Genomic DNA, 15060 nt, shown 5'->3' with positions numbered 1-15060 from the left:
GTGGGTCATTATGAAAGTTTTGAGATACATAAAAATCAAGAAACACTAAGTCTGTGTAGACGGAAACATATGAAGCCTTCCCAACAACACCTAGAAGCTGAGCAAGCAAAAACTTGCACAGGTGAATCAGAAAGTTGCTGTCAACTGTGTTTCTTGAAGTGAAATAATGGACTTTTACACAGTCTGTCTTAAAACTTTTGTAGTGACCCTTGATATATGCACAAACATACACACACACACATCAGCTCACATTACTCTTGAGGCTTATTAATTTCTCAAAGGTTTCTTTCTCATGGCTCGGAGGAAATGGAAATGCCTAGAACCGGGAGCTGGTCTGGGAGGTGGCCCTGCCTCCTCTTTGGGCTCTTCTGGCTGCTCCTCTCTGAGGTCGGGCCAGTGGCACCCGACTTCTTTCACTCCTCCCAGTGCCCCACACTGTCCTGGTGCAGGCCTCGGCTCGTGCCACCCTTCAGGCAGGAGTGCCATTTTGTTATGGCCTCGTCCTTTGCACAATTCCCTCTAAGCCACTTGATTAAGGAAGCCTCCCCTAGCCTTCAGATTAATCCGGAGTCGCTGCCCTACACTCTGTATTTTTCCTCATTTAAAAAACAAACTGTGTGGCTCGGCGCCGTAGCTCAGTGGTTAGGGCACTGACCACAAACACCGGAGCTGGCGGGTTTGAACCTGGCCCGGGCCTGCCAAACAACAATGTTAATTACAACAAAAAAATAGCCAGGCGTTATGGCGGGCGCCTGTAGTCCCAGCTACTTGGGAGGCTGAGGCAAAAGAATTGCTTAAGCCCAAGAGTTTGAGGTTACTGTCAGCTGTGACTTCACAGCACTCGACCCAGAGCAACATAATGAGACTGTCTCAAAAACAGAAAAAAAAGAAAAGAAAAAAATCTGTGGATGAGGCAGGAGGCTCACTTGAGCCCAGGGGTTGGGGGTAGTAGTGCACTATGATCGCACCTGTGAATGGCCACGGTACCCCAGGCTGGGCAACACAGCGAGAGCCTGTCTCAAAAACTATATATCTCTGTGGAACTTTATACAAGAAATACACCAGGATGTTCTCATGGTAGATGGTTTAAACATCAGGATGATTTGGTAATGGCAGTTTCCCTCATAGACTGTGGGCTCTGTGAGAGCAGAGAGGGTGGCAGTGTGGGCAGTTTCTGCAGCCATGTCTGTTGTTATAACTTGGTTATGCAAAGTGAGGTCCTCCTAGAACCTCCTTTGGGTGGAGGTCAGTAAAAAGAAGGAAAAAGAGAGAAAGAAAGGAAGAAAAAGAAGAAAGAAGGAAGGAAAGGAAAGGGAAAGAAAGGAAAGGAAGAAAAAAAGGAAAGAAAGAAGGGAAGGAAGGAAAGAAAGAAAGGGAGAAAGAGAGAGGAAAGAAAAAAGAAAGAGAGAGAAAGGAAGGAAGGAAGGGAGGGAGGAAGCAAGGAAGGAAGAAAAGGAAGGGCAGGGAAGGGGAAGGGAGAAGGAAGACTGGAGACTCTGAAAAGCCATCTCTGAGGCGGCGCCTCTGGCTCAAAGGAGTAGGGCGCCGGCCCCATATGCCAGAGGTGGCGGGTTCAAACCCAGCCCCAGCCAAAAAAAAAAAAAAAAAAAAAAGGAAAAGAAAACTGAAAAAAAAAAGAAAGAAAAGAAAAACAAAAAAACCCATCTCCGCATTGTCCCTAGGTCCGGCTTCCTTCCCTCGCAACCAGCTCCGCCGCGCTCCTCCGCCATCACTGCGGACTCCTTTATCGCCAGGGTCCCCGAACGCTCGCTTTCTTTTCCACCCCCGCATCGGATCACCGACGTGCCCCACCATGTCACACGCAGCGGTGGACACCAGCTCCGAGGTCACCACCAAGGACTTAGAGGAGAAGAAGGAAGTTGTGGACAAGGCAGAGAATGGAAGAGACGCCCCTGTTGATGGGAACGCTAATGAGGAACATGGAGCAGGAGGCTGACCAGGAGATCCATGAAGAAGGTGGGGAGGAAGAGGAGGAGGAGGAGGAGGAGGAGGAGGAAGGTGATGGTGAAGAAGAGGATGGAGGCGAAGATGAGGAAGCTGAGGCCACCATGGGCAAACGGGCAGCTGAAGATGATGAGGATGAGGATGTTGATACCAAGAGCAGAAGACTGAGGAGGATGAGTGGACAGCAAAAAAGGAAAAGTTAAACTTAAAAAAAAAAAAGAAAAGGCCACCGTGACCCAGTCACCCTCCACTTCCTATCTCAGAATCTGCCTGCGCACGACAGGCAGCGCCACCCGCAGGTGACATGCGCTCTTCACTACCCAGCCAAAACCACGAGAATTTGCAACAGGGGAGGGAAAAAGAACCAAAACTTCCAAGGCCCTGCTTTTTTTTCTAAAAGTAATTTAAAAAGGAAATTTGTTTGTATTTTTTATTTACATTTTACATTTTTGTACATATTTTTAGGGGTCAGCTATTTTTAATGATCTCGGATGACCAAACCAGCTTTCAGAGCCGTCTCTGTTCTACTTCTGATTCTGACTTTACTTGTGGTGTGACCATGTTCATTATAATCTCAAAGGAGAAAAAAAAACCTTGGATAAAAAGCAAAAACAACAACAAAAAACAATCTTTTCGAGCATTCCAGTAACTTTTTTGTGTATGTACTTAGCTGTACTATAAGTAGTTGGTTTGTATGAAATGGTTAAAAAGGCCAAAGATAAAAGATTTCTTTTTCTTTTTTGTCTATGGAGTTGCTGTTTATTTTTATTTTTTTGGCGTGTTTGACGTATGTGTGAAACAATGTTGTCCAACAATAAACCAAATTTTATTTTGCTGAGTTGTTCTAAAAAAAAGAAAGAAAGAAGAAGGAAGGACGGAAGGAAGGAAGGAACTGCAGCCATGTCTGTAGTTATAACTTGGTTATACAAAGTGAGGCCCTCCCAGAGCCTCCTTTGGGTGGAAGTCGGTAAAAAGAGGAAAGCGACTATTGCTCAATATAAGAAAGCACCAGAAATTTTGGAGGAGTTCCCAGCAGCTTAAACGGGCGAATGCTGTCTCACAGCCCGAGGACAGCAAATAGGCACCAGCTTTGAGAGGGAGGAAATCAGCCCCAAAAGATGATGACAAGATGGAGATGTAGAAAAAAGCCAGCACATGAGCAGTTCAGGGCTGGGGACAGTGTGGGAACAGTAACAGTTGCTCTGCCCAGGCAACTCCATTTACAGAAAGAGATTCCAGGAAGTCCAGAGAAAGGGAAAGCAATTTTGCAAATTAAATGTTTTGGTTTTTTAGCAAATCTGGTTATAATAGTGAGAAGCAATAGCCAATATACACCAAATGCTTAATATGTGCCTGATAAAAATTCTTTACATGTGTTACCAGCTTATTCAATCCTCCTAACATTCGTATGGGCAAAAACCGTTGCTATCTCCACTCTACAGAAGAAGAAACTGAGGCAAAGTTAAGACACTTGCTGATGGCCATTCCAGAAAAAGAGTTCCAAAATTGCTTTGAAGGGTAGAGTAGGCACTGGCATCAGTGCAGAGCTTCCTTGAAGGTGACTGCAGTGATATTCACTAATGACGTAGCACTTTTTCTAGGATGAGTTCTCAAACTTAATTATCCAACCTCATAGGGAAAAATAAACATCAATTCTCTCTGGAGAAAAACGCTATCTCATGCCTGCCAGAATTTCCCCTGAGCAAGATCAGCTTAACATATATGCTCCAAATTTACCAGAAACACGAGGAAACAAAATATTAAAACTGAAAATAAACAAGAACCCTAAGAAATACATTAACTTATCCATGAGCTTGAAATGTATGCATTATAAGATATGTAACATGAAATAACCATGAATAAAGTGTTTAAAGAAATAAAGACATTCAAAAATGACCAGTGAAAAATAATGTAATAGAACTTACGGTATAAATACATATAAACCTTGAAATTAAAGACTCAGTAAGTTAAACTGTAGATTAGACAAATGAAGAGAGAATTAATGAAATGAAAGGGAGATCTGAGCACATAAGGAATGAAATGAAAAGGATAAAAGTTAGATTAGGAGGCACGGAGAATAGAGCAAAAAGACCTATTATATATATATATATATATGTTTTTTTTTTTTTTTTGTAGAGACAGAGTCTCACTGTACCGCCCTCGGGTAGAGTGCCGTGGCGTCACATGGCTCACAGCAACCTCTAACTCTTGGGCTTACGTGATTCTCTTGCCTCAGCCTCCCGAGCAGCTGGGACTACAGGCGCCCGCCACAACGCCCGGCTATTTTTCTGTTGCAGTTTGGCCGGGGCTGGGTCCGAACCCACCACCCTCGGCATATGGGGCCGGCGCCCTACTCACTGAGCCACAGGCGCCGCCCCAACCTATTATATTTTTAATATAATTTTTCTAATTTCTAGAATGGGAAAATGGGGAAGCATCACATTTCAAAAAAGATAACAGCTGGGAATTTCCCAGGATTTATGAAAAAACTATCATCCAGGTTTAATAAGTGCGACATATATCGAAAAGATAAATAAAACAATACCCAGACATAGCAAATTAAACTATTCGACAAAAAAGAAAAATGGAAAGAACAGACAGATCACCTATACAGGAGTAACAATTTAAATGACAATAGATTTCTCAATCACAATAATGAAAACCAGAAAACAGTGAAATAGGGTATCGACATATGGTAGAAAAGATAACTACAAATCTAGACCTCTCTTTCCACTATTTGAGTAAATGAAGACATTTCACAAAATCAAACACTACAGTTTACTAAAGGAATTTCCAAAAGTTGTATTTATTTTAGAAAGGCAGTGATTCCAGAAGAAAGGAAAGAAAGTCTGAAATGCAAGAAAAAATGAGGACAAGGAAAATAGTATATGCGGGTGAATCTAAACGCACAAGGACTGCATGAGGCAATAACAATACATCCTCATTCACAGGATTAAAAAGCAGCTACAACTGCAATCCTGGGCAAAAATCACATAAAAGATAGTGGGTATAATCTAAATTAAAACAGCCAGTTCTCACTTTTTTCCAAGGAGGAGGACAGATGCCATGGTTAACTTTAGATTTTTAAGTGATATTTGTGTACTGAAGTTTCTAGGGCAAATGTTAAAATAATTAATATTGAAAGCCAAATTATAGAGGGAAAAAAATGGAGTAAGAAATAATGCAAGCATCCTAAAAAGATTCAAAGCAAACCTTAAAAATAAATCCACAAACTGGAGTGAGAGATTTCAGCACATAGCTCTTTTTTTATTTTATTTTATTTTATTGTTGGGGATTCATTGAGAGTACAATAAGCCAGGTTACACTGATTGCAATTGTTAGGTAAAGTCCCTCTTGCAATCATGTCTTGCCCCATAAAGTGTGACACACACCAAGGCCTCACCCCCCTCTCTCCATCCCTCTTTCTGCTTTTCCTCCACACCCCCATAACCTTAATTGTCATTAATTGTCCTCATATCAAAATTGAGTACATAGGATTCATGCTTCTCCATTCTTGTGATGCTTTACTAAGAATAATGTCTTCCACTTCCATCCAGGTCAATACGAAGGATGTAAAGTCTCCATTTTTTTTAATAGCTGAATAGTATTCCATGGTATACATATACCACAGCTTGTTAATCCATTTCTGGGTTGGTGGGCATTTAGGCTGTTTCCACATTTTGGCGATTGTAAATTGAGCTGCAATAAACAGTCTAGTACAAGTGTCCTTATGATAAAAGGATTTTTTTCCTTCTGGGTAGATGCCCAGTAATGGGATTGCAGGATCAAATGGGAGGTCTAGCTTGAGTGCTTTGAGGTTTCTCCATACTTCCTTCCAGAAAGGTTGTACTAGTTTGCAGTCCCACCAGCACATAGCTCTTAATAAGTGGCAGTCAAACAGGCAAAATTTAAAAAAAATAGGTGAATAAAACTGATTTTTTTTTTTTTTTTGCAGTTTTTGGCCAGGGCTGGGCTTGAACCCGCCACCTCTGGCATATGGGGCCAGCGCCCTATTCCTTTGAGCCACAGGTGCCGCCGAATAAAACTGATTTAATAGATATATAAAATAACCACACACAGCATGTTAGATAGTACTAACCATTATTGATTACCCATGTGGTTCAAAAGCAAAACTTACACACTGCTCGTGGATAGTGTACATTAGTATGCATTTCAGAAAAATTGTGTAAAAGTGAGCATTTACACATCTCACTATCCCCATAATAATAATTAACTACGGGTACACATGATGCAATGTGTATATTTCATAATTGTAAAATTGAGTACAAAATGAAAGGTCACAGAATATCACTTAGACCAAGTATAAAAATGTGTCAAATAAAAAGTCACTCAGGGATACATACTCACATGATAAAATAATCATTAAATACTCAGAATAGTAATGTGATGGGAGGAGACACATAGGTCTTTAAAGGTATTGTTAATGTTCTGTGTCTTAAGCCATGTGGTGGGTACTCAAGTATTCATTTCATGTCCTTTAAGTCATATTTATATAAGGTTTACTTTGATGTATGTGAAATTGTGGTAAGAGTCATAATAATAAAATAAATCTAGATAATATTGTTTTAGAAACTTTCTTGATGTCAACCACTGAGACAGAGAGCTCTACTTTGGGTAGAGTGACTAAGGGAATGAGAACTAAAAAGATGGCAACTTTGGAGTCCATGTGGGGGCCGCCTGGGGGTGTGTGGGCCTGAGCCTCAAAGGGCATGCCCATCCCAGCAGATGTTGGTGCATCAGGCTGTGCTGGATGTAAACTCAACAGGGACTCCAAAATGGCAGGATCGAAAGCACTCGTGCTACTGATAGATTAGACTTTCTATTTTGCTCCAGTCTTAAGATCTGAAAGGAAAAACGCTAAGAACACTCCTAAGATCTCGTGCAATTTAGGGTAGGTAGAAGGGGGGAGCCCAACTGCAAAGGGCATCGGGGGACCCGTGGGATTAACTGGAAGAGCGAAAGCTTTGATCCCCAGGCTGGTGTGGCAGATGACTCTGAGTCCATTTGGCTCTCACAAATATGACATTGTGCATGCACAGGCTGCAGGTGGCAGCAAATCCCCGTGACAATCTCACAGACCTATCCTAACAATGCTGGCTCCTCCCTGGGAGTGGAGATCACACCTCTCCCAGACCAAAGTACACCTGGCAGAGAGGCAGAAAATCTAGAGCTATCAGAAATTCCTTTTTTTTTTTTTTTGCAGTATCCAAATTGGAGCTATAAATAAAATCTTTTTGAGGAAATCAAAATAAAGCTACTTTTCTAAGACATGAAATATGGGCTTTGGGGGTTAGAATTAAAAACCTTAAGAAAAACATTGCTTGATTATCAACTCCTATGCTTGCTAGAATGACCTGAAACATCATTTTAGCATTCTGCATAATATTTTCTCTTTAGTAGGGGCTGAACATATGGTACAAAATTTAGAATTTATCATTGTAATTGCAGTTGCCCTGGCTCACACTTAAGCATTCAGCCTCAAGTGTGACTCTCTCGGGCACAGAGGGTGTTTTGCCAATTTGTCTTCCAGAAGAACTAAAAGGAATTTTTCTGAATGAGGCTCCACACCAGGGATGGGATTAGTGTCCATGTAATTGAAGGCTGTGAGATGTCACCAGTTCCAATTTCTTCCTGTTAGCTGTATCACCACCCAAAGCAGATGGGTCTCCGGCTCCAGGTATTGTAGGCCATTTTTTTCTTCTTTGGGTTAAGTATCCAATTCCTATGGGCTTGGAGGAGAAGAAAATATAAAAACTCTTATGATCAGATTGATATTTTGCAGAGTGCAGCTATTGCTGAGAGCCAAGGTCAGTGCCCCTATGGATTCAACGTGCAGCATGAATTATTATTCTTACAAGAACAGGGCTAAACCCCCTCACTTAGAATAGCCAAATTATAGCAGACTTTTTATAAAGTTTGGCTGTTACATCTTGAGAGGACATGATTTATTCTATCTTGTTTTCCAACCCTATATATTATAAAATCAGGTGAAAGTAAATCTTGTAAATTAACCCTTAAAATGTGTAAAATGATGACTATTTTAAAAGAATATGTACCGAAAATCTTATTTCTGCACTTGGAATGTGCTGATGCCCTTAACTATTCACTAATGGTTTTCTTCTTCCTTAAATTATGACCAAGAGGACTTTTTATTTCCCGGAAAGATGTTTTTTTCTTCCTCTGATTTAGGTAAGAAAGTGCTCGTCATCTGTGCAAACCAAGAACCCAGGTATTTCAAGGAATCTTTGAACATGGATGGGTTGAGCAAGCAGCACTGCACAGTCACCAATCTGGTTGAACTTTGAAGCAAAGGCCATAAGGAAAGACATCACTGGTGTGTTACTGGGTCAGTGTTGTCTCTTTCTCTCTTTCTTTCTTCCTTCCTTTTCTTTTCTTCCTTCCTTTTTTTTTTTTTTTTAGCCAGAGACTCACTCAGTCACCCTAGGTAGAGGACTGTGGCATCACAGCTCACAGCAACCTCAAACACTTGGGCTCAAATGATCCTCTTGCCTCAGCCTCCTGAGTAGCTGGGACTATAGGTGCCCGCCACAACACCCAGTTAGTTTTTCTTTTTTTAGTCAAAAGAGGGTCTTGCTCTTGCTCAGGCTGGTTTTGAATTCCTGAGCTCAGGCAATGCATCTGCCTCGGCCTCCCAGAGTGTTAGGATTATAGGCTTGAGCCACCACACCCAAACCCTAATCTTTAAAGATTTCCTTTCTTCATAAGAAATTGTCCAAATATCGGTACATATTGAACGGTAGAACAATGGCCATAAATGGGGTTTTAGAGAAAGGAACCAATGTTACTCTTTAGCATTTCAGAGTTATAAACATACAACCGCAGTCTAAGTGCAGCTAAACGAATGCTTTTAGCCACTACTCAGAAGGTATGTGTACCAAGGCCAGCTTAATGGCCTGGGATGGATTTTCAGCATTAACAGTCTCACTGGCCCAGAATTTTGTATTGGTTGGTCCTGTTTGCTTTTCTCAAGATTCTCACAATGTCTAGTATAGATTTCTTTTTTCTTTCTTTTTTTTCTTTTTAAAATCTTTAGCCTGAAATAAGCCTTCAGATTGACTACTTATAGTGTAGTGTTTTGTTTTTTTTTTGAGACAGTCTCATTCGGTTGCCCTGGATGGAATATCATGGTGTCATAGCTCACAGCAACCTCAAACTCTTGGGCTCAAGTGATCCTCTTGCCTCAGCCTCCTTAGTAGCTGGGACTACAGGTGCCCCACACCATGCCTGGCCAGTTCTTCTATTTGTTGTTTTTTTTTGTCATTTTGTTTTTTTAGAGACAGAGTCTCACTTCGTTGCCCTCGATACAGTGCTATGGCATCACAGCTCACAGCAATCTCAGCTCTTGGGCTTAAGTGATTCTCTTGCCTCAGCCTCCCGAGTAGCTGGGACTACAGGTGCCTGCCACAATGCCTGGCTATGTTTTTGTTGCAGTTTGGCCGGGGTTGGGTTTGAATCCACCATCCTCAGTATATGGGGCCTGCACCCTACTCACTGAGCCACAGGCCCTGCCCTAGTTTTTCTATTTTAAGGAGAGACAGAGTCTATCTCTTGCTCAGGCTGGTCTCAAACTCCTGAGCTCAAGCAATCCACCTACCTAAGCCTCCCAGAGTGTTAGTATTAAAGGCATGAGCCACAGTACCCCAGGCAGTGCAGTGATTTTGTATCTTAGCTGATAATCAAAGATGGTTACCCAGTAAGTGGAAGAAGATCTCTCTTCCAGATATTACCTCTACAAAATCTGGGCAAATTCCATTGTAAGAACACTACACTGTCCTCTTGGTAGCAGTTGTCACCTGAGAACACTAACAAGGCAAAGAAAGTATACAGGACATTGATTCTCTTACACAAGTGCACATAGCATTAGTTTATTAATAACTACATTTTGAAGGCAGCCATTTTGTCCAATATTTAAATAACAAGTTGTTTAATAGTAAAGCAGAAAGTACTGCCACAGGGTGACAGAAGTACGGTTTTATCCACAAACCTTCACATAATTATACAGGATGGCCATAAAGTTCATGTGCAATTTAAAATGGCACACAAACTTTATGGCCACCCTGTATATTAAATGCTATTTTTATTCAAGCAAGGTGCCCCTACTTCTAAAATATGGAATGTGCGACCCCATTAATGAAGCAAGTGAGGAGACTTATATTTTTTCCTATCTAGAGCTGATTTAAATTGAAATGAAGTCCTTAGTGTCCTTTCCAGTCTGGACTATTCAGGCAAGTCACTTCACAGTTTTGAGACTAACAAACATCCTTAAGGTTTACCCAAAACCAAAAAATGACGGGTGTTTGGGGGTAGGTGTGACAATCTTTAAGACTAGAATGCCTCCTTAAGTAGACAGACTAGAATGCCTCCTTAAGTAGACAGGCACAAAGCTTAGAAAGAAGGTTCTAACAATATAAAACTACCAAATTGTCATTTACACTTGAAGGGCCCAGCAGCGAATCCTAACCCTGCAGTGGGGGCAGAGAAGGTCGGGAAAAGCGGCTACAAGTTTAAACAGACCTTTTTTGTGTGTGTGTGTGTATATATACATATATATATATTTTTTGTTGTTGTTGTTGTTGTTGTTGTTGTTGTTTTCCGTAAAATGTCCCGGTTCTTTCATAACTTATAAACATGATTTATATAGAGGGGTAGATGGCAAAGTGGACAGGGGTGACTGAACAGGGATGGGGAAGCTCCTCTTGCTGCCCCCTCAGGGCGGGCCCAGGGCCCTTTGGAGGATGGGGGACACCAGGACACTCCTCCTTGAGGTCATCTGGCCCCTCTGCCACTGGTGCTCGGAATCCTGTGTGCCCCTCCATTCCAGAATCCCTTCTGGGACCTCAAGCCCACAGGGCACACTGCCCCTGCTGCTCGGAATGCTTGGTTCCAGAATTCCCTCCTCAGCTGCTGGGTGGTGGGTTCCCTCTTTTCCACTGTCCTCCCCTGACCCCCAAGAAGGGAGGGAAGGGAGGGGGTGGGGGACTCCAGTCTCCCCTCCGTGGCAGGGTGAGGTGGAGGTGGGATCTGAAGAAGGAAGGGTGTGGAAGGCGGGAGCCAGGAGGGGCTCAGCCAATGGTAAGGCCAAAGCCACACTGGAACTTGTTCTTGCCATGATTTAGGAAAGCCCCAAGTGCCAGCGTCAGGGGCAGGGGCGGGAGCTTCTCCTCCAGCGTGGCACCCACGATCCAGTTGCTGTCCACAGAGCCTTTGAAGAGGAGATTGGCTTTGGGCAGGTCCAGCTGGTACCCGAAGGAGACACTGGTGTCCTGCACCCTTGTGCTGGCCTCAAACTCCACGCCTACCTGCAGCTGGTCACTGGCCTTGTGGTAGTATGTTGCATGCATGCCTGCCTGGTCCAATGTTACTGTCGCCAACCAGTTGTTCAATGTGTATTTCCCAGCTAGGGACATGACAGTGCCCTCCTCCCCGGGCCGCGGGTGGTGGACTAGCTCTCCGCCTAGGGCCAGACATGGCGTGATGCTCTGGAGGTAGTGGGCTACGAGGATTCCTGAACCCACCAGCACATCTGGGATCCCCAGGGTGATGGCTGCTGTGAAGTCAGAGCCCCGGTACTCCCCATCCACCTGCCAGTTCACAAACTTCGACTGCTGGGTCTGGATGGCCATCTTGGACCTAAGGCCGGGGCCCAGCTGGTGAATGACCTGAGCATTGAGGCTGCCACTGTTGTCCATGTCCCCCACCAGCACAGGGAATGCCTCTGTGGGGCTCAGCTGCTTTGTTCCCTCATACGTGACCCCAAAATGGTAGTTGGACTCCCCGATTGTGCTGAGGGCTACTGTATGGTTCACCTGGAAATGGTTACTCAACCCTTTGTTGACTGTGAGTTTGACACCCTCCATCTGAATCGGAAACAGCTCCTTGCACTTCCGGTGGCACTCCTCGACAGTGTCCGGGTTGGGAAGGCAGCCACAGGCCCGGTCGTCAGCGGTCCCTGTAGCACTGGCGGCTGCAGCTCCGGAGGTCCGTTCCGATCCCCAACCGGTGCTGGCCCCGGAGCCCAGGTCGCCTCCGAGCGGCGGCAGCGTGAAGCCCGGCGGCGAGGGCGGAGGCGGCGGCGGCCCAGCGGGCGGCGAGCTAGCGGCCAACACGTTCCCCAGGGTCGCTGGCGCGGCGCCTGCTCCCGGCCTGAGCTCCGCTTCCGCCCCGTGCGCCACGCGCAACGGAACCCGCTGCCGCCGCCGCCACCCCAGACCTTTTTTTCTCTCTAGTTCTAAATAAGTAATTGACCTTGGGGCTTCTGCCGAATCCTAACACTTTATCTCAAGATAGTCTGCAACATAGCAACCACAGTTTTTTTGCAGCAAGAGGAATAGTTTTTTTTGTTTTTTTTTTTTTGTAGAGACAGAGTTTCACTTTATCGCCCTCGGTAGAGTGCCGTGGCGTCACACAGCTCACAGCAACCTCCAACTCCTGGACCTAGGCGATTCTCCTGCCTCAGCCTCCCGAGTAGCTGGGACTACAGGCGCCCGCCACAACGCCCGGCTTTTTTTTTTTTGTTGCAGTTTGGCCGGGGCCGGGTTTGAACCCGCCACCCTCGGTATATGGGGCCGGCACCCTGCTCACTGAGCCACAGGGGCCACCCAAGAGGAATAGTTTTTTAACAAACTTTATAGTAACTCTTTAATTGCTGGAAAGAGAGGGTTTTGACTACAAGTGAGTTATTTACACTACAATGCTGACTAACTCCCACCCAGAGATGTTGAGGGCAGTGGGAGACACAGGGGATATGGGAGAGAAGGTAGAAAGGCTAGTTAGCAGGGTGAGATAGGGGGGACAGAGTCAGTCTTTCATCAGGGGCTGAGACATTCTCAGCAGCCGCGCCCTGGGTAAAAGTTAGCCCTTGTACCCTAACTACAACCAGGGAGGGTCCGCCCTCCTGGGTCTCATAGCCTCCGGGCGGGGTCAGTTCCAAATAGAATCAGCCAATCCAACATGTACTCCTTTGTTCTCACAGCCTCTGGGCCTAGACAGAGCTAGCCAATCCTAAACCTCCTAAATTACCTCTATCCCTGCGCCAACCAACCCCCCCCAACTTGGTCCCGGTTTCCCCCAGGAAATTCCCCGCATTTTATTTCAACCCAAAATGATCACGCCAAAGACTATAAAACCTGACATCATCTCTACCTCGGGGTCGTCCCTTCTGAGCAGAGTCCTGCCAGAGGTACGGCCCAAGCATGCTTGAATAAAGTCACTCCTTTGTTTTTTGCACGTGTGCCTAGTGATCTCGCAGTGGCGGAATTTGGTCTCAACACACTCACTAACCTGTAGTATGTATGTTTTGCTTTGATTTGCATTTTTTAAAATTTCTGTACCTAAGTAATCAAATACAGCTAAAATTGAAGTTATTCTGAAAAAAACCATACTGGTTCAAAGGTCTGAAAACTTTCTTTGCTCTGGCGAATGTTTGGTAGAATCAAATCATCGCTTTACTCCATAAGAAGTTTTATATGAGAACTCTTGATTCATAGGCAAAAAATAAAACCTTGAACTGATTATTTTTTAAATGGGAGAAAGTTTAAAAAATAGTACAGGATAAAAATATGTAGTTTTTACGATAGGTAACATATCATCTAAGAAAACAAACTGCAAACATATAAAATAAAGACCAGATTTTTAAATCAGATCCTAGATGATTTAAACCAAATTTTTAATTTGTGGTTTATTTCCTTTATTTCCTGTCTCTAACCCAAACAGAATCTTTCTTTCTCTCTCAACAGTCCACTATGAAATTTTCCTTAGAAGCAATTAACCCAAGAATCAAAATCCTTTATCTAGCAGTTATTGCTAATTGCAGAGTCTGCCCTGGAACATATATCCCATGTGCAAGAAAGATGTGCAAAGGAAATGCTTCTTGCCCCTGGAAGTCTTATCCTCCTTTGGGATATGAATTCAGGCACAGTTCAACATGCCTGTGGTGAACACAGGCCAGGTCCTTGAGCATGGCTGCTACAAGTGCACATCAGCTTCCTCAGTGGCCTTCCCTTGGTGATTCTAACAGGCTTCAGGGGAGCAAAAAAGTTTATAATCTCCTGGCACGAAAAATGCAGGTTAGGCGCAGTTCCAAAATCAACAGCCTCTGGAAGCTTTTTGTGACATCTCCTTAGGAAATTCTATGTCCTTCTAACTTCCAAAAACTATCATGGGTCGAATATCCTCATTTCATTCATATTCTTCAATGACCGCTTTCTGTCCCAACTGTATACTTAGCAGTAGAAGTTGCCACTTTTGTTCCCTAATAAAATCCAGCAAGTGTTCAAACTTCATCCCTTTTGCGCGGAAATATCTATACCAGTTACCGATTTCTCCCCTGTGTTTCAACAGAGGGTCGGTTGGCCATTTCTGGCTCTTCATACTGCTCATAGGCTGCCTCTGTTTTTCTTCTCCCTCTGCAGTCCATCACAAAAGTAATGTCAGCATGTATTCAGTCCTCTTGTCCAATGATCTACGCCAACATTTACCACACGTGAATATTTGACCTGTAACTTCTTCATTAGGCACCTACATCTTCATTACTTCCTACATTTCCACAGACCGCTGACCCATGAATGGGGTGTTTCTCTAAGGCTTTCTGCACTGTCTTCGCCCCTTCGTTTCCCATCTCTGTTTAATAGGAAACTTATTCAGTTCTCATCATTGCAGATTCTGCCCTTGGAGAAAGAGTTGAACACATCCTCTGCCGTGCACTACTAGGGCAATCCCTGAGCTCGAATGAGATAAACAGCATCCACTTCCTCTCGGACCTGGGAGCCAGGGAGAGGTGGAGGGTATTCCAGGGAGGTCTAGTTTTGGATTCCTGGCTGTATTCCCGCGCTGGCAGGGTCCATCACAGTGAAAGGGCTCCAAGTTGGGGTATGAGGCTGCGTCCAGATGTCTGGGCAGAATGGTACTGCGGGCGGACCCGCCCCGCCCAGCCCACCACCAGGTGAGCTCTGGGCTTCCCGAGCAACCCCCTGGAGATGCAGGACATGTTTAGAAGCTTCGTCTCTAGGGAGCTTTGTGTATCACCAGCTCTAGATTTCCAAATAGAGGATCTGA

General features: G+C 44.2%; 1 protein-coding gene and 1 pseudogene across 1 annotated transcript; one reads left to right on the top strand and one right to left on the bottom strand.

Annotated features, from left to right (window-relative positions):
• Positions 1–1500: 1500 nt before the first annotated feature.
• Positions 1501–2189, top strand: LOC128594223 (prothymosin alpha-like; annotated as a pseudogene).
• An 8397-nt stretch (positions 2190–10586) lies between these two features.
• LOC128594749 (mitochondrial import receptor subunit TOM40 homolog) lies at positions 10587–14623 on the bottom strand. Its single transcript, XM_053603638.1, has 2 exons — positions 14539–14623; positions 10587–12235 (listed from the first exon to the last, which is right to left on the bottom strand). Exons 1-2 carry the CDS (start codon positions 14621–14623, stop codon positions 11070–11072), a joined length of 1251 nt encoding a protein of 416 aa, XP_053459613.1. The 3' UTR covers positions 10587–11069.
• Between the last annotated feature and the right edge of the window lie 437 nt (positions 14624–15060).

Source organism: Nycticebus coucang, chromosome 9 (genome assembly GCF_027406575.1).
Source record: "Nycticebus coucang isolate mNycCou1 chromosome 9, mNycCou1.pri, whole genome shotgun sequence".
NCBI lineage: Eukaryota > Metazoa > Chordata > Mammalia > Primates > Lorisidae > Nycticebus > Nycticebus coucang.
This window is presented reverse-complemented; position numbering and strand designations above follow the sequence as displayed.

What these genes read in the sequence shown, in the direction of transcription:
- LOC128594749 (XM_053603638.1), bottom strand. Translation starts at nt 14,623, where the DNA reads ATGGGAAACGAAGGGGCGAAGACAGTGCAGAAAGCCTTAGAGAAACAC. An exon ending in GGTCTGTGGAAATGTAGGAA is followed by an intron (nt 12,236 to 14,538) that starts GTAATGAAGATG and finishes TTACTTATTTAG; the next exon opens with AACTAGAGAGAAAAAAAGGT.